This window comes from Carettochelys insculpta, chromosome 15, assembly GCF_033958435.1.
Source record: "Carettochelys insculpta isolate YL-2023 chromosome 15, ASM3395843v1, whole genome shotgun sequence".
Classification (NCBI taxonomy): domain Eukaryota; kingdom Metazoa; phylum Chordata; order Testudines; family Carettochelyidae; genus Carettochelys; species Carettochelys insculpta.
Window position 1 is genome coordinate 7,307,283 of NC_134151.1, and position 19,780 is coordinate 7,327,062.

A 19,780-nucleotide genomic window follows, 5' to 3' on the forward strand; every position below is an offset into this window, starting at 1 on the left:
TGAATCTGAGACATTTATGAACTTGTAACCCGGGGGAAACCAAGTGATGGTTTGAAAGTCTGATACCTACCGTCTCTCACGGTTGGAGCTGGAAGATCATCTTTGGCAAGATTTTTTTCAGTATGCATATAAGTTCTATTACATTTAATGTATTTTCTCTGTAGTGTTTTAACCCTAAGAATAAATATTCTTGCTTATCAAAAGTTGTATGCTTGTAACTGCAAGCAGCATGGTGGGCATTACCTTTGAAGAAAAAGCAATGAACAGATGCTGGCCTTTTAGACAGCCTGGCTTACTGGGAACATCAAAAAGATTGATGCATAAATACACTAACTGTGCAGCCTTTTAAGATCTCCTAGTCAGGACAGAAAGACTGGTGGGACTCTGTCCAAGGGAGATGACAACTGGTGAAGCAGAAAGCTGTAGCAGATGCCTTCAAGAAACCATGCAGGGGGAAATACAGGCACAGTTACAGTTAACTAGGACAGTTTCTTGTTCCAAGAATGTATACGCTTTTCTTTTTGGTCTCTAACAGTCAAACACACAGCTGATATTTAACTATTTGAATGATATAATATGATATAGTATTATTGGTCAACCTGAGGGGGAAAAATAAATCTTTCACCAACCCTTCGCATGCTAAAAGCCCAGTACAGGTTTTTTTGAAATCTACAGTTTATTTTACTACACTTCAGAATGCTTTCCTTGAGAGAGTCATACTTTCAGTCATTATATCACTGGGCTTTAAAATTATTGGCTCTCTTTTCTTAGAACCATGTGAAACAAATACTTGAACATTCTCTTTCTAACTTGTAGGATTTACAATTAGTTTTGAGGGTGTGGTTTTGTTTCGCTTATTTTCAGTGTTCTTGTAAGCCCTTGGAAACAAAGGAGTGGGCAGACCGCAGTACAACATGTATTGTAGAAGGACATTTTTAACTGAACTAAATGAAGCTGAGGCTCAGAAAGACAAAACAACAAAACATTTTATCATAGTTGTAGATAACCTAACAGTGAATTGTCACTTAATCAATAATTTAAAAAACAAGCAAACATACTATAAGGGAAAAGCCATGGTGTATACGCTATTCCTTGAAAAACAAATATCAATCACTGGCAGAAAGAGTTCACCACTTATTGACCTGATAAATGCTTTTCGTTTTTCTTCCTCATGTTTCCTTCCCTTGAGGAGATACCTGAACAAAACGTCCCCCCCATCCAGTCTCTTCCCCTTATAGGCTGAGCCTCTCTTGTCTGGCACCCTCAGGACCTGACCGGTACCAAACAAGAGAATTAGCTGGAACATTGGAAGTCAATATTTTCTAGCAGCATTACCAACACTTCCACAGCTTACTGGGTTCTCTAGAAGACATTTTGGGTAAACTACAGCTAAATAACAGCCCAGAACACTGAGAGCCAGGATGGGTAGCTGTAACCAAACTTTGTGGGGCCACAGGAAACTTGGCTACACCCATAATAAGTGGTTGTCTGGCTAACTAAAATCCCAGTTAGAGAGGTTCAACGTATACTACATTTCAGTATGTGCTGCAGCATCAATACCATCTCGACGAGGGGTGGGGAACACTTCTTACGTCAGTGGTCAATGACACTTAGAAGAATTAGTTGAGGGTCCTACGCAAGTGAGAATCAAGGAAAAAAACCTCATGGACATGTGCCCCATCTGGCAAGTAGAAGAAGAGAGAGAGACACACTCATGCTCCTCATTCATGCAACTCGGGGAACCATGTTTACCCTTGCAATCCAGCCCCATTGGCTGATTACCAACGAGGCCAGGAAGTTTGCCTATTGGTCACCCATGAACTGCATGCTGGGAAAGAACTATAACTCCTCCATCCTGATTCTTTTTCTCTCAGATCTGCAGAAGGGAAAGCATTATGTTGCAAGACTGAGGTCTCTCAAATCATTTGTATCACACTGGTATTGGACTGAACCTATGAGCTAATTCAAAGAACTCTTTACAACTGCAATGCTCACAACCTGTACTATGAAAATGATCTCAGAACTGCATGCATGCCTGTATGGTTTAACCAATACTCTTTTCTTTTTAAAGAAATTTTAGTTTTGTTAATTCAAATTGGTTGTAAGCATATATTTGGCTAAGATCTCAAGTATTAATTAACTTGCTGTCCACTCCTTGGGAATTAGTAGGTTTTTTTTTCATGAACAAGATTTCCCTTTTGCCCTTATAAATATATTTGTTGGTCTTTAAGGTGTTACCATATTGCTTGTTTTTTGTGACGTGACAGACTAACAGGGCTACCCTCTAAGATTTTCAATAACCACCATATTGGACTGTCTAGGAGGGAGCACAAAGGCTAAGATGCTTTGAGGGAACTGTGTCTTGGGTTCTGTGTAACCAGTAACGAAGTGCAGAAGCTATTTTGTTGCTGACTTGGTGAATTGAGTGAATTAGATTAATCACCAGTTTCGTGGATCATCTGAAATTAAGACCTGCATAAACAGCATGCCTTAATCGTCTGAGCAACACCAAAGTGAATCAAACATTTCCAGAAAGACTCTGGCTGAGCCAAGTATTCCCAGGCCCTCTCTTCTTTAATAAGTCTGATTCCCCATTGCTCCCAACTTGACAAAACACCCTGTATCTTCTGACTCATGGAGTCATATGTTCATGTAGATTCCTTTCCTCCCACCCTTATGTTTCTGTTGTTGTGTGTTGCTACTTTTCTTTAAAATTACCTTTGTCAACTAGTAGTAGTAGGCATCCTTCAGTCTGCATAGACTATGGATCGCGCCCTTTATAGTTTCAATTGAGGACCTCATTTACAGCGTCTATTGTGACTATGAAGACCCACACGAGAGTGACAGTCCTTGCTGCATCTCTTGCAGATGTGGTGGGTATCTGGCAAGTCCTTAGTGTGCTTTCTGTGCGCTCACTTCTCCTCTGCTAACTGTCTGATCCTCATCTCGCCCTTCTGAAGGCCCTTGTGTAACCCCTGCCTTCATCTGCCGCGGTCGTCTCCGAGTTCTTCCCAGTTGTCCAGCTCGATGTCTACCTCTCTGAGGTCTCTCTTGCAGACATCTTTGTAGCGCAAGTGGGGGCATCCAGGAGGTCTTTGCCAGAGGCTAGCTCACCATACAGGATATCTTTTGGAATCCTTCCATCATTCATCCTGTGGACGTGGCCAAGCCAGAGGAGCCGACGCTGCCTGAGGAGGGTGTGCATGGCTGGGATTCCAGCTTGCTCAAGGACAGCAGTGATGGTCACTCTGTCCTTCCATGATATTCCAAGGATGCGCCTGAGGCAGCGCAAGTGGAAGACGTTCAGCCTCTTTTCCTGGCAGGCATATAGGGTCCAAGTCACGCTGCCATAAAGGAGGGTGCTGAGCATGCAGGCTCTGTAGACTTGCATTTTGGTGTGAGTGTACAGATTGTTGTTATTCCACACTCTCTTGCTGGGTCTGGACAGAGTTGTGGCCGCTTTTCCGATCCTCCTATTTAGTTCAGTGTCCAACGACAGGGTGTCAGTGATGGTGGACCCGAGGTAAACGAACTCGTGGACGACCTCTAACGTATAGTTGTCAATGCTGATTGATAGGGATTCAGCAACATCCTGACCAAGTACGTTTGTCTTCTTTAGGCTGATGGTAAGCCCAAAGTCCTTGCACGCTTTGGAGAACTGATCCAGCAGTTTTTGAAGCTGGTCTTCTGTGTGAGACACTACAGCAGCAGCATCTGCGAACAGCATGTCTCTGATGAGGACTTCCCGCACCTTAGACTTAGCTTTCAGCCTTGCAAGGTTAAACAGTTTCCCATCAGATCTTGTGTGCAGCAAGATGCCCTCTGTTGAAGATCCAAAGGCATGCTTCAGGAGGAGTGCAAAGAAGATCCCGAACAATGTTGGAGCAAGTACGCATCCTTGTTTGACACCACTCCTGATTCTGAAAGTATCCGATAAAGCGCCGTCATATTGGATGGTTCCTCTCATGTCTTCGTGGAACGACTGGATCATCTTGAGTAACCGTGGAGGACAGCCTATCTTGTGGAGCAGTTTGAACAGACCATCCCTGCTGACCAAGTCAAAGGCCTTGGTCAGGTCGATGAAGGCTACGTAGAGTGGCTTCCTCTGCTCCCTGCATTTCTCCTGCAGCTGCCTTAGAGAGAAGACCATGTCAACAGTAGACCTCTCTGCGCGGAATCCACACTGCGATTCGGGGTACACCCTCTCAGCAATCTTCTGGAGTCTGCCAAGGATGACGTGAGCGAACAGTTTACCAGTGATGCTTAGGAGGGAGATTCCACAGTAGTTGTTGCAGTCGTTTCTGTCTCCTTTGTTCTTATACAACGTTACAATGTTAGCGTCGTGCATACCCTGTGGAACCTCAGCCTCTTTCTAGCACAGGCACAGTAGCTCATGTTGGGGTTCCAGGAGTGTGTCCGCAGCACACTTGATTACCTCTGGTGGCATACCATCTTGGCCAGGGGCCTTTCCTGCTGCAATGCTGTCAATGGCTCTCTTCAGTTCATCCACAGTCAGTTCCTGATCCAGTTCGCCCATTACTGGTAGGAGCTCGACGGCATTGAGGGCTGCGTCAACCACAACGTTCTCGCGTGAGTACAGCTCGGAGTAGTGCTCAACCCAGCGCTCCATCTGTTTGGCTATGTCAGCGATGACTTCACCAGATTTGTCAACTGGGGTATTTAGTAATAACACAACTGAACCAGCATTAATCAAACAGCATCTTAACCTATTAAGTCTTAACAAAGAAGTTGGGACTATTTAGTATATTCACATTTTATTAAATTACAAACACCCTTGTACTTAATATCATTTGCTCAAATATATTGTAACACTCATCCTGTCTCTTTGATCAGCAATCATACTTCCAGCCAGCACACTGGGGCAGGTATCTTTCCAACACTTGCATCTGGTTGTTTGGCAGACTTCCCGGTTAGGCTGGTACAGATGAAGTTTCCATTGAGCATGTCACATGCTGATGTTGCTACTGAAGTCCTCTGGAATCTTAAAGTGTGTGCAGAGTTAGATCTATTTGTGCCTAACTCCTGCCTGAATGTCTCCTAAGAAATCTCTGATTAGACACTTAACTCTTAATATTGACATGTACCTACCTATATATCTGTGTTAATTAGGTTATAGTCATTTACATGTTGTCAAAAGGGGCACTGTTGGAGACATTTACAACTAGACTGAATAGAGCATGAGACCAACATGCAAAAGGCAACTGTTCTGATTGGCAGGAATCATAGAACAGTCAGCTACTTTCAATTTCTAAACTGGATGAGTTGAAGATTTTCTTGTCAAGTTTAGCTTTTAAAATTATTTTCATTTAATGTATAAATCAATACTTTATAAAATTTAGATTTACATGGCTTACATTTCAATTCATTTGCCCTTTAAATTTTGGACTAGTATAAGAGTTAATATTTTATCTAACAGACTCAGAGGAATGTAAGAGGCCTTAGGAGGTCAGATAGTCCAGCCACCTGCACTCATAGCAGGATTAATATTTTTCCTAGAGTAGTTCTAAGATTATTCTAACTTGCACTTAAAAATTGCAAATGATGGAGCTTCCACAACCTCCACAAGCCCTTTGTGCCAGTGCTTAACCATGCTGACCATTAGGACATTTTCCTAACGTTCAACCTCAACCTAAACCTCCCTTGCAGCAATTTAAGACCATTGCATCTTGTCCTAACATCAGTAATTAAAAAGAACAATTCTTCTCCCTCCTCCATGTAACAATCTTTTTTTGTACTTGAAAATTGTTACCATGTCTTCTCTCAATCTTTTTTTTTTCCAGACTAAACCAGACAAAATTTTATACAGTGCAAATACTCAATGGAACTCAGTAGGCTGGCTTGCTCCTCCTTCTGATGCCACAGTGAGTGTGGAGGGAGCCCAATCGCTGCTGCCAGTGTCAACATCCTGGAAATTGACTTGGGCCATGTCACTCCAGGGAGGGGATTTGGAAAGAAAGGAGTGCAATTGGAGGTGGAGCAAGGGGTTGGTCCTAGGTGGAGTAGGAGTCAGGGGGGAGGAGGGTGAGAACACCAGCAGGAAGAAGCAGAGTGGGGCCCGGGGAACAGGAGGGTGGCCCAGGCCCTACACCCAGGGTAGAAGCTTTGGGATTGCTGCTGTACTACAACTGCTCACTGGACCTAGGAGAAACAGGTCTGAATGGAAAAGAGAAAATTAGAGAGGTTGTGATTTGTAACCTCAATGCCAGAGATGTGTCTTACCCCCCAATAAACTGAATTAAAGTAGAGAATTACTGAGAATTACCCCCCTCCCCCCAAAAAAAAATCTGAAGTCCCTTCCTCTCCCTGAAGGGAGATATGCCATTGAGCCAGTCCTTCCCAGAGATATTTACATTCTCCCACCTAGCCCACCACAATCCACATACACATGGACATTTCTAAATGTTGTAATATGGGGAAGCAAGATAGCATTGCTCATGCCTGGTTGTTTTAAAGAAGTGTGTGGATTTCCCATTGCTTTCAAGCTCCTCAAATGGTTTCCAATTTAAGGACAAAACTGGATCTTCTCTTCTCCATTTAAAATACAGGTTTCACCTGTCATCTTGCAATATCCCTCATCCTGTCAGACGAGGGATGGTCCTGAACCAGAGGGATGGGGCAAGAGGACTCCCAAGCTGGCTACCAGGCTGCCCTGCAGAGGGAAGCAGGTATGGGTCCAAAGGCAGTCTTCTCCAGCAGCCCCATGCAGGGGTCAAAGGGCCAGCACCTCCTCACAGCCCAGTGCAGAGCCAGGGAGTCAATATCACCTCATGTGGAGATGAGGTCAGGGAGTCGGGATCCCACGGCAGCCCGGTGTGAAGCTAGCAGGCCAGCACAAAGCCATGGTCAGGGAGCGTGCCTGCTGGGAGCCTCCTGCAGGAGGCCAGTGGGGGTAGCCAGGGACAGGGAGCATTCACCTCCTCTGGTCTAGCAAAATCCCTCGTCCAGGACCACTGAGGTCCCAAGGGTGCTGGACAAAAGGAGGTGCAACCTGTATTGGAAAAAATATTACCAGTTTACATTTTGTTTTTTCAATGTTTTATTTTTTCTCCTCACTTTCCCCCATTCCTTTCCTCCCACATCTTATCCTACTGAAAAACAGTTACATTGAGAAAATGAAAGAGAAAAATCTTAAAATTTGGAATTATTTCATTTTTTTCCCTCTGAACATTTGCATTTCATATGTCTGACAAATTTCTAGTTTGAAAATAATATTTTTCCATAAAAATCATTTGGAAATCCCATTTATCTGTGTGATTTTTCATTGCAAAAAAAAAATATTAACCACAAGAGCAGGATGTTAACCGGAACCAGAACTCTTACTCCCCAGTTGGCCACTGGATATTAAAAGGAAGATTAATCTTCCCGAGTTCTGTGTTTCAACTTACTGGTAACTTCCCAATGTTACATGACATAGAACCTATTTTTACAAAGTCAAATTATTTTGGGCTTACTTCCTCACTCCTTCCTCAGAGCCCCATGAAAACTATTGTCAGTTTTGTTAGGCTAATAATGAGCATTTTCAGCGTTGATCTGGGTGAGTGATACCCTTCTGTATTTTCGCTCCTTGCTTTAGCTTTTTTCACTATGGTTTCAGCTGAGATGTCAGCATAAGGGATATATGCTACAGATATTACTGCTTTGGATGCACCCAAGTAATAAGGGGAAAAAATCAGATAGCCAGGTGGATGCAGTATAGTTACCTAGAATTTTTCAAAGCTAGTGTATATTTCTAGGATACGTACCTTTCTTCCCCAGTCTGAAAACGCATTCAAACACACTTTTAAAATGGCACAATGGGGGTAATGATCATGTGATCTACTGCACATGAATGTATGTGAAAGAGATTATACATATCCATGTGTGTGTGTGGGCTGGGAGGAATTTATAACTCTGTTAGTACAATCAAGACTTTTTTTTCAAACTTTTAAAGTCCAATTGTGTGTGCCTGTGTTACCTTTATTTCATGGGATCCCCACTTTATGGAGGGAAGGATGAAAGAAGAAAAAGAAAAAATAGCCCAGTTATTAAAAAACCTATTGGCAGCACAAAATTAAATGTTCTAAATCAGATACAATTTCAAGCAGTGGAGTAGGAAGAAGACAACAGAGTTTCAAGGTAACTGAGGAAAACAACAAATCTTGTTCGTTAAAGGGCAGTAGGGACAATCAATTTATTTAATCTTTCAAATTCAATGAGCCTTTCATGCACAAAATGTAACTACGCATTTGGCATTATATGAAATGCATGCCAAACAGAATAAGAAAAAGCATCTCTGTGAGTCACACACTGCAGAGACTTATGCATAAAGGAACAGCAGCTGAAACTTGCAACTGTATTGAGATATCAATACCTTGTTTACTCTGTAATTATCTGAAACAACTTCACTTTAGATGTCAAGAAGGGCATTATTTTTCCTTCCCTAAGCATCCACACAATTCAAAGTTTAGATTTTTTAGACTTAAACTTATTATATTGGATCAATTTTTAACCAGAGAAACTGAAGCCAGCTGCAGAATTTTCTTAAGGAGTGGTGCTATTCTGAATTACGTAAACATTTGAAGTCAAATTTCTTACTGCAATATTTAAAGATAATCCACTTCATAGTTCAGATGAGGCTCCAAGTACTGAAATGGCGGCCTCAGATTTTCTCCTCTCTGTCCCTCTCCCTGCACACACACTATTCCCACACAGCAGAAGCAGCAGGCCACAATGGAACTCTTCATCCATCATGCCCCAATCCTGGATTTGGAACTTAAGAGCTATTTAAATGCAGGAAAGGTATATGAACATAATTTCTTTAACCTAAGATGTCAGCATTAGTACAGATCTCTGCAAATTTAGGAGGAAAAAATACAAGGATCAATACCTAATTTTAAAGAGAAATTGAGGCACAGAGACCATGAGAGTTAGGCATTTTACTCAAAGACAGTGGTAGTTAGGTGCTTATTACCCTGGATTTGAGGGGTATGTTTCCCAATATGTACTTAAGCCAACTGCAACCATGTGTGCATTCAGCCACCATGAATTGTTAAAATAAAGCACCACATTGTTAAAAGTTCATCTGAAGACAGGCTTTTAAACGCAAGACCAAAAACTAGTTGGCAGTTTCTGCTAACCAGAATGGAAGAAGTGGGGAAAAGAAAACAAGTAAAACTGAAAACATTGGTGGTTGGAACATCTTTAGTCTGGGCTCCTCTAGTATTAGATGTTCATTAAATATTTAAGTAATGATCCAGTAGAGTTAATAATGACCTGTGTGTTTGGTGAAAGTTAATGATAGAAGTCCAAATAATAGAGTGTACTTCAAAACAAGTTCTCTGAAGCCATCTTGAGAGATGTTTTTCCTGACACCATTTTCTTCTCACTGCAAATCCACTGTTAATTTTGTGATACTATTCCAGAATTTAGATAAATGTCTAGAATGTTCTAAACCTGCTGCTTTTGCTCTTGGCGAACATGCTTACGTTCATTTCACTCTGATCAGACAGAACTGCTGTGCTCCCACTGATTCATTCCTGACACCCTCTGGAGTGAAATAGTTAAATTGTCACTGCTGTGGGTTCTGGATAACAACTCTAGTAGGTGTCTTAGAAAATCCCAGTAGAGTAGAATCTCTATTATTTGGCACTCATAGGGAAGTGTGGGTGCCTGATAATCAAATGTGCTGGATATTGATAAAGGGCTGGTGGCCCTCCAGCAGCTGGCCCTGCTACCACCGGCTAGTCAGCTGGCCCCATTTGGTTAACTGGCACCATGACAGCTGGCCCCAGCCAGGTAACCAGCCCTGCCCGGTCAGCCATCCCCACAGTGCCAGATAACAGAGCTTTTACTATACAAGCTGCTTGTTTAAGATCTTGGTGAGGCTATGGCAGAAATGAAAGCAGAAACAGGCCACACGTCTCCTAGTCCACCTAGCTCTGTACTTTATCTATTAAAATAATTGTACCTAAGACTGCATCAGAAGTGTCTGAATGACTAGAGTCATTTAAAACCATTTAAAGTAAATGGGACTGCTCTGAAAACCATTTTCCAATTAAACGGGACTGCAGGTCTTGAATCCCATCTAATACAGTGGGATTTGCAGAGGAGACCGACCCATGGCAGTAAGTCTCAGAGCCTGGATCAAATGATTTGAGCTCCATTGTGGGATTAATGCTAGTGGTGTATATGTCCAGGCAGGAGCCCAGACTCCAAGCCTCATCCCCTTGCCAGATTTCAGAACCTGTGCTCCAACAAGCCCAAACATCTGCATTGCTATTTTTAACCTTAAAGCACGAGGCCCACATCAAGAAAGTTGACCAAGCTCTGAGACTCACTGCTGCCAGGAAGTTTTTGTTAAGGTGGGTATACCCTTAGACATTTCTGAAAATCCCACTGTGTTCTTAAAAACATCATTAGGATTAACCTGAGGTCATATATAAGGATCCATTAATTTAAAAACCATATTAGAATACTGTAGTTATGTAAAAAACAAATATTCATGTAAGGAAATTCACAGCTAACTACCTTAAATTGGGCCCTAGACTTTAAGCCACCAAACTAACCTGTCGGGACATCTCATCTATGATTATGTGAAACTTTCATTGGACAACAGTATTAGTGTTTTGATTCTGGCAGAAACTCACACTAAGATAACTAACCCATAGTCATGCCTACTTTTAGACCTGGTTGTTTTTCTCCCATCTAAACTGATGATAAAAATAGCTTTTGGATTAAAATGAAAATTATGCAACTTATTTGCTTGGTCCTCCCCATGTCAAATTTCTAACAGAATGCATCCCTGTATTCACATCTTCCACCTGTGACATTCTCTGAACAAAATATGCCATGCAGGATAGCATTTTAAAACTAGTAACTCATTGGTCAATAATATGATGGCATAATGTGTGCAGCAACATTATATAAAAAGTTATTTTCCCATGTTACGTGGTTAGCATCCTTTCAAACCCATGTAGCCCTGACAAGGCAGATGTTAGACAGGTTTAAGCTAAACAAAGAAATGTGTATTTACCTCAAGTACTAAACAGGGCCTTTGGGACAGCAAGAGGGGGCTTCCCAGAGGCAAAGGACCAGACTGATGAAGTGGGTCTTTGTCCACAAAAGCTTGTGCTCCAATATATTTGCTAGTCTATAAGGTGTCACTGGACTTTTCGTTTAATATGTGAAATGTATATACCACTTTTTCTATGTTTAGTAAATATTTTAGAAAAGCAATAGATGTTTGGTAAATAGGTGAAATCTGAACTTCAGAATAAGCATTTAGATAACATTCTAGTATATTTCACCATCAGTCAGATGAACTTCAGCAAATTGATTTAGAACAGCCTGAGCCTCAGCCAGTATAAATGGAACTAAGCTAATTATTAAAGGAATACTAAAGAGAAATTTGAAAGAAATACCGTAGATTTTTAGAATTTCACCTTTCATGTCCTCACTGCTATAGAATTTTACCCCTGAAATACAGATGAGTTTAACTTGCCATCAGCTTATATTTAGCCTTTACATGAGATTCAGCAGCAGCAATATTTTACAACTTAATCAGCTGAACCTCTGCAGGCTTGAGCCATCTACCTCTTCATCTGCACTTACTGTGTCTTCACAGCTGAGGACCTCCAGGATGCTATTGAGTAACTCTACACAGTACTTCTTCTCTTGAAGCTGGAGTTGTTGCTCTTCCTTTTGTTCCAATAATTCCTTCAGTTCTTTTGTGATCACTGGGAGCAGAATGTCCCTGCATTCTGAAAAGTAAAATATTTCATATGAAAAGGAATAAAGTCAGTGCTGTCCTGAATAAAGCCCCCTTGAAACAGTGAAACACAATACGCTCTTCTTCACACAGCTTTATGGCAAAAGCCTCCATCACCTTGGTATTCTTCATTTCTTTCTCCTTCCCCATGGACTCCTCAACTTCTTTGAGACCTTCGCTGCTTACGAGCTTACTTTGCACATAAACAACAAACCAGGAGAGATAAAATGCTAAACAGCCTTCAGCTAAGTGTGGAGCATTGTTCAATGCCATGGACACTTTGCGGACAAGACTTCTTAACTCCATGTATGAAAGATTGCAAATAACTCCTATATTTCTTTGCAATGTGAATAGCTGAATTTGAAGTAAGATGGGTTTGTTTTCCATTGAAATATTGGTTTACTTTGTGGTGTGTTTCATTTGCTTGACAGGAGTAAGATTACTTCCTTCCTTCCTAGTATAATTGTTCTGATGGGGAACATTTGAGACATGAAAGGACACATAGCCAGAAAGTAAAAGATGGATACAAAACAATATTGAACTACTTTTACTATTTGGTAGCAAGGTTCAAATGTACCTGAACCTTTCAAACAGACCAAGTCAATAGACATGGGAAACTTTTAAGTGGGGATCTAAGGAGAAGATTCTTATCCACAACAGAAGTTCAAGATATTAAGAGCTGAGCCACTTTCTTTCTTCATTTTCAACTTAGCAACCCCACTGAAATGGTAAGTCTGCTGTATCTCCAACTCAAACAACCTGATATTTTCTTTATAACAGAACAGTTTCTTGGAAAGTTTGGAAGAAAACACGCATTAACCTAGAAATAAATAATTTTAAAGAAAGGTTAAAAATAGGCATATTTCCCAAAGAGTTGATGTTATATACTACCAAACAATTATTAATCAAGAACATTGGAGTATTATCACAATGAAGCTGAATCTAAAGTGTGCAAAAAAAGAATGTAATGGAACAGTGAATGAGGTAGGTGAAAGGTCTCTGACTGCTCTGTGTTCTCATCTCTTTAAAAAACAGCCAGGAAGAGATCAAAGCTAAATATAACTTGAGAGATTTCACCTCTTGTAAGAAACATGCAAACATGTTGAAAATTTTTCAGTGAGACACTGAGCTAAAATTCTTCAGGTTTCAGGTGACATCTCATATCTTAAAATTGTTTTTGTGACCATGGATTATTTTTCCCTGCATAAAAAAAAAAAAAAACAACTTTTCATCACACTGCTTTAACTTTTCATTCAGAAAAACATCCAACTTGTAGTTATAAATGTGTTTTTTTTCCCAGAAAGGGAGCACTCTTGAATAAACAAACAGAACACAACATAGAATCTTCACTTTTTTTGAACCACACAAATATAGTAAGTATCGGAGGGGTAGCCGTGTTAGTCTGGATCTGTAACAGTAACGAAGGGTCCTGTGGCACCTTATAGACTAACAGAAAAGTTTTGAGCATGAGCTTTCATGAGCACAGACTCACTTCATCAGATGCTGGTCTTAGAAATCTAACCTTGTTATCCCCACCCTTGCTCTGGCTTATTTATACCTGGCCCTGCAGATTTCCAAGACCAGCATCTGATTAAGTGAGTCTGTGCTCACGAAAGCTCATGCTCAAAACTTTCCTGTTAGTCTATAAGGTGCCACAGGACCCTTCGTTGCTGTCACAAATATAGTAAAAAACCTCACATTTCAAAAGCTTTGCTTTTTGTTGGAATTTTTTAACTCAACACCACGTGCTCAAACATATTCTTATACACTGGTAAATTAACATAGTCCAATCCAGAAAAGAAAATAATCATACAAAGCTCTGAAATTTCCAGAGCATTTACATCTGTTCAACACCTCCCAAAGTAAGAGTATTAATGATTGGAAAGAAAGGAAGTCCTAAATTTCTGACTGGGGCAAATTGGACCGTGGAACTGCCGAAGAGACATCCAGGGAAATGATCACACTGAACAATTCTGAAAGGGCCATTATAAAGTTTCAGAAAATGAAGCCTGCCATTAAGATCCATGGATTTAGGATTTTTGTCTAGGATGTATCTTTGGGTCTCAGTAGGTGCACCTTCTAAGAACTGCTCTATTTTCACCAGGAAAAATAGCTCTTACTAAGTTGTAGCCTCTGCTCCTTTTACCCATGCTTCTCTGTTTGTGTCAATATTGCAGGCATGTTGGGCAAAGGGCAGGTCTGCTCTCCATCTTAGGACTCTGAACCAGTGCCAAGCCTCATCGGGGTGACCCCAACCTAATTTTGTCCTTCTGCCTAAAGAGGTCATAATCATTCATGGTTTCCATAGGCATTCTAGAGGCCACTCCAATCAAGAGGCCAGTGAGTTGGGATTTTATCTCCATCATGCACTGATCTGTAGGAATATTCTACTCTTGACAGGCCCTCTCAAAATTTATGAAAAAGTCTTCCATGTTATCTCCCACCTGGTACATGGGGAATTTTCTAGGGTGCTGTACCATGATTGAAGTTGGGACAGGGCAACCCTGTGGTGGCCCTGGAGCATCCTACTTCCTAGTTTTCTCCAGTTCAGTTTCTTTCTTCTTGTTCACTTGTTCCATCTCTGCATGCCTCACTTCTGCATCTAATCTCTAGGAAGAACTCCATCTCCTCCTTTGTGAGCTGATGGCCTGTCTGCAAGGCAGCCTTCCACCGTGAGGCTCCCTGTATGGTTCCCCCTATTCACTGCCTCTACTTTCCACTGCCTCCTCTGAGTTAAGGCCCAGCCTGTCCTTCCTGGATTGGGACTTTCAGCTCATGTCTGGGGTTGCTTTTGCCTTCGGGAAGATTGGTTTCTGTAGGGCTACTGTGCCCAACTGAATATGCATGCACTGGTCTTGCTTCCTGCCCTATTCTGTCCTAGCTATCCAGTTGCTCTGAAAGCTAGAAATAAACAAACTGTTTGGTATGGACTCCCTCCTCAGGCAGCAATAGTGTTTTTTTAAAGGGAGAAAGGGGAAAAAAATCTGAAAACTTCCAAACAACAGAACAAGAAAAATCACATCCTTTTGAAAATCTGAGGTCTGTGTTCCTGGTTCAAAATGATCCCACCAGTGCTGACACCATGTCAGGGTTGCCTCCTCACTCTGACACTCTGAGTTCAGAAAGTTTGGGCCTGCAACAACCTTAAAAATACTTTGCCTCTATAATATGCTTTGCATAAAAAAAGGTCCCCAAGATCACAGACCCCTTGATCTTGGGAGGTAGCTGCCACCAACCAAGTGAGAACACCCCTCTTTAGAACCCAGGAAGACACACTTGGGATGCCGCTGTAGGGTAAACCCCAAGCTTTTAACCCACCCTTAGGAGAGAGGTTGGAAACAAAGACCTGTAATCTGACAGGTGACCTTGCTTTAGGTGGACATTCTCACAGACTCTCTCTAGGACACAGAAATCAAAAATATTGCCTTAAAAAAGTAATTTATTCACAAAAACAACAGGTGGGAAAATAGCCAGAAAGTAAATAAGAAGAATCAACCATTAATCAGCCTGAGGAGACCCAGTTCCAAAGTAAGCATAACTTGATCGTGTCTGTCTAAACGTCCCTTTCTACTTACATATCCATGCTCTGATTGTGATGTGGCCAGGATATTTACTGGATTCATTCCACCTGCTTACAAGGAATCATTTCTCTCTGTCTCCTCTGCATCAGCCACAAAGACAAAGACCCCTTAGCCCGCAACTGTTCTCAGTTCAAATGAATATCTCTTCTTCCCACTGGCTTATCTGGAAGTCCCCAACAGAGCGCCCTCTGTTAACCCTTCTCAGGCATTCATTCATGACACCTTCCATACAATTTCTGAACTTGATGTGGCCCTCATGCCAAAAAGTTTGCCACTCCCTGGTCTAGATAATGCTTAGTCCTGCCACAAATGCAGGGACTGGACTAGATGATTTTTTGAGGTTCCTTCTTAATCTGTGCCTCTAGGACTGAATGTATATGCTGCCAGCAGGTTAAAAAAATGCTGCTTTTACATAGTACCTTTCGAAACTATAAGTCCACTTCCAAGCAAATTTGTTGTACCTTAACTCAGTTCTCATCTTTTAGGACAATCTTGTGTTTATCCTTATATTTTCTGGTAGGGGTCACAGCAGTAACTACTATTTTTAAAACTCATTTTAAAGCTATTCAGGTTTGCATATTTCAGCTCTTCAAAATGCTCTCGTTTAACAGAAGTGTATTCATAAATATTTCAGCTAATCCACATTTTGCTTTTAAATATTGAGCCAATTGCATATTCAAGACACTTGTAAACATGTTGTTGACATTTTCTTGTATAAGCACTAAACTGGCAGTTGTTCAATAGTTCTGAAAAATATACTCATCTAGCTTTCAAAAATGAATCGGCAAAATAAAGTAATTTTGTCAGTTACAAAAAAAAATCAATGGTGTTTGCTAACCAGCTGCTATTATAGTTCAGTCCATACAATTATAGACACATACAAGTGCACATCTCAGCTGCCAGAAAATGAGTCCTGAACATCAAACACCGGAACAAATTTCATGCTTTCCAGGAAAAACATATACTTCAAGTGGCTCAAAGAATGAAATTCAGTTTCACCACTTTAACAAATACAATCTCCCCCAGAGATACTTGAAGCCTAGCAACTATAAAAATTCCATTTGGGTATCATGCAAGAGACAGGATATAATTGGTTAGTAAATCCCTCAAATTATGTAATTACAGAACTTGTCTCAAAACTATACTGAAATAGCCAAAAAAATAGAAAGAAAGAAAGAAAGAAACTAAGGAAGGAGTTGCATTAGGAGTCAATGAAAATTCAAGACTTCAAGGTATGTCCTAAATTGTGCATACAAATGGTAAGATTGTAGTTAGCATGACATATGCATATAGATTATTTAACCATGTGGCAGTGTATATGCAAACTGATAACAGTTACTTTACTGCACTCCCACAATCACAGAGGAGCAAAGCTGTTTGTGATTTCTACTGAGAGACTAACTCAAGATTTCTTCATACCTGAGTCAAGAGCCTTCTCTCTTACTATTCATCCAATCCCACCTCCCGCTCCATCCCATTCTGGTGATAAAAGAAAACAACAAAAACACCTTATCACTTGTTTTTGCTTTGCTTCCTAAAATAACGGTACTCCATGTGCTTTACAAACATCAGTGAAACAAGGATGACAACACCCTTCCGATGTAAACAAACATTATTCCCTATTTTACCAATAGGTTAACTGAGGCAGATAAACTAAGTAATTTTTGCTAAGATCACACCAGGCTACTGCAGTGGCAAACTGCCAGCTTCCTGCTGCCCAGCCCTGTGTTGTAATCACTCCCTCATACTGCTCATTCTCTAAGGTTCCATAATCTGTAATACAGATCCCTATCAAATAGACTTCACCAAACTGAAATACAACTGATTGTCTATTTATGCCACATTTTCAGTTACCGACCTGATCAAGATTCAGGTGTGAGTAAAAACTATGCCAAGCTAGGCTGAAACTCATAGGACCCAAAAGATAACTCAAATAATTTCAGAATTAATGCAGCTAAAACAAAAACCCTCTCTCTCTCTCTCTCAGCTGTAGAGGAATAGGTTGATAGTATTTTTTCATCATGAACCAAATAATCTTATTGTTTTAGGGAACTGTTTGAATTTTGAGCCCAAGTGCTATTTTCTGGCTGGCTGTCAATGATGCATTATGGAAATTTATAAGTGTCGTAGGCTGTGTGTACACTAGCTCCCTTCTTCAAAGGGGGCGTGGTAATCAGCCCGAACATGGAGTAGCAATGACGTGCTTTGATGAATATGCAGCACCTCATCAAGCTAACTCTTGCTACAGCAACTTTGAAGTTGCAAACTTCAAAGCGCCAGCATGCTGTGTAGCTGTGAGCACTTAAAAGTTGCATGGGTACTTTGAAATTTTGGGGAGTAAGGGCACTTTGAAGTTGCATGGGTACCTCAAAGTGCCTGCAGCTACACAGCATGCCAGTGCTTCAAAGTTTGCAACTTCAAAATTGACACAGTGAGAATTAGCCTAATGAGGTGCTGCATACTCATTGCAGAACTTCATTGTTATTCTCCTCTCAGGCAGATTACTATGTCCCCTTTGAAGAAGAGAGCTAGTGTAGACACAGCCTTAGAGAGACAAGGGCTGTGTCTGCACTTGCATTCCTCTTTCGAAAGAGGCATGCAAATGAGGTAAATCAAAATGCAAGTGAGGTACACATTTGCATATTTAGCACCTTATTTGCATACTCTTATTTCAAAATAGCTTCTTTCAAAAGAAGAAAACCAGTGTAGACACTGCTCTTTTGAAAGTAAACCCCATCTTTGAAAGAATCCTTCTTCCCTTTTTTTATAGTTCGAAAGAGGAATGCAAGTGTAGACACATCCAATGTGTTTGACAATATTTCTTATTCCATCAACTTGACCCAATAACAGATCTCATTCACCTACTCTTTCTAATATCCTGGGTCCAACGCAGCTACAACACTCTGGATAATACTTACAAGTCTGACTTATTTTTCATTTATCCTTTTAATAAAGATCTTGGATGGTACAAATTCCATCTAAGTGATTAGGTGATGGTCTTGTGGTAAAGGCACCGGACTGGGAGTTGGGAGGTTTGAGTTCTAGTCTAATTATCTACACACAGAGCCTCCGTGGTAAGGAGTCCGCATACTGTAAGGGAACAATAAACCTGAACCCAGATGTTTATCAGATTATTAAATCATATTACTCAGTAATATTAAACTGTGCCTGAAATATTTTAGTCTGAGCCTGGTTCCATACAGACTGGAGTCTCTTTCTTCTCTGTTCTAGGTATTTGAGCTGTCTGAGCTAACAGAGAATCCCGTGCCTTCAAAGAGTTTAAAGTGTGTTACAGAACAGAAATATCCTTTACACCCATGGCTTACACAGAACACTGTGAGGTTACATCTATAAGTGAAGTTTTCACAGTGTGTTAGGTCCCCCTCCCCACACTCCATGATCCCCAGAGCAAAACAACAAACTCCAACTGATTTTCTGTAACCACATACTCATAGTCCTTTGATATGAGTCCTTTCACTTTTTGGCAATACAAGTGTGCGAGTGCTTTAGTTAACCCATGGACAAGGATAGTCAGTGTCTCAAAATTCTGGAGAAAACAGTGGCAAGGGGGTCCTTACACTTCCATCACTGAAAACTTTATATTTCCGCATAAAATGATAGCACCCCCTTGGCATCAGCATTAAAGATACAATATTTCTTGACTCAGACCTATTTATCCAGAAAGCATTCACTCATCCCAGGAAAGAATACATGCTTAACATCACTGAACCTCGTTTCTGCTGGATAAACAAATCATCTGCTATGGAATATTTGCAACAGAAGTTCATATTTTATTGCAGTCTCAAACTCCATGAAAAAAGTAACAATATTTCAAGTGTGGATCTTTAAAAAAAAAAAGAAAAGAAAGAAAAATAGTTGTAAGTCCACTGTACTAAATCTTATCTTGGACCAAATTGTATTCAGATGCAAAACTCTTAACTCCTATTAAGGGAGCAGCTTACAAATAATTATTCAGAAATCTCCACCACCGGAAAGGCGTATTCCCTTACATTTAACCATACCAAGAGAGACTTGCTTCCTAAAGAGAAGTTAAGGTTGAACCTTTCTAGTCCGGCACTCTCTCATCCGGTAACAGCCATAATCCAGTATAATTTTAGTTTGCAGGACAATCACTTACAAAGGTTGTGGCCAAGCTTCCATGGTCCCATCAAGTTTGTTTACAGTTACAAGTCCTGGCTCTCAGTGTTCTGTGTTATTTAGCTACAATTTACCCTGAAATGTCTTCTAAGAGCCCAACAAAACAAAACAGCAGTCATTTAGCACTTTAAAGACTAACAAAATGACTTATTAGGTGATGAGCTTTCATGGGACAGACCCACTTCTTCAGATTTCTGCTGGAGATCCACATATCTTTCCTGTGTTAATGATATTATTCAAATAAATAACATGCAGACTAGCTACCAGCTATTGA

The 19,780-nt window shown here is 40.7% G+C and overlaps 1 protein-coding gene across 1 annotated transcript in view; it reads right to left on the reverse strand.

Moving 5' to 3' along the window:
* Positions 1-19,780, reverse strand: part of DOCK2 (dedicator of cytokinesis 2) — a 454,537-nt gene that overhangs the window by 291,943 nt on the left and 142,814 nt on the right. The window contains exon 26 of the mRNA XM_075010079.1: positions 11,611-11,759. Within this exon, the coding sequence (XP_074866180.1) occupies positions 11,611-11,759 (149 nt within the window). The remainder of the gene's footprint in view (positions 1-11,610; positions 11,760-19,780) is intronic.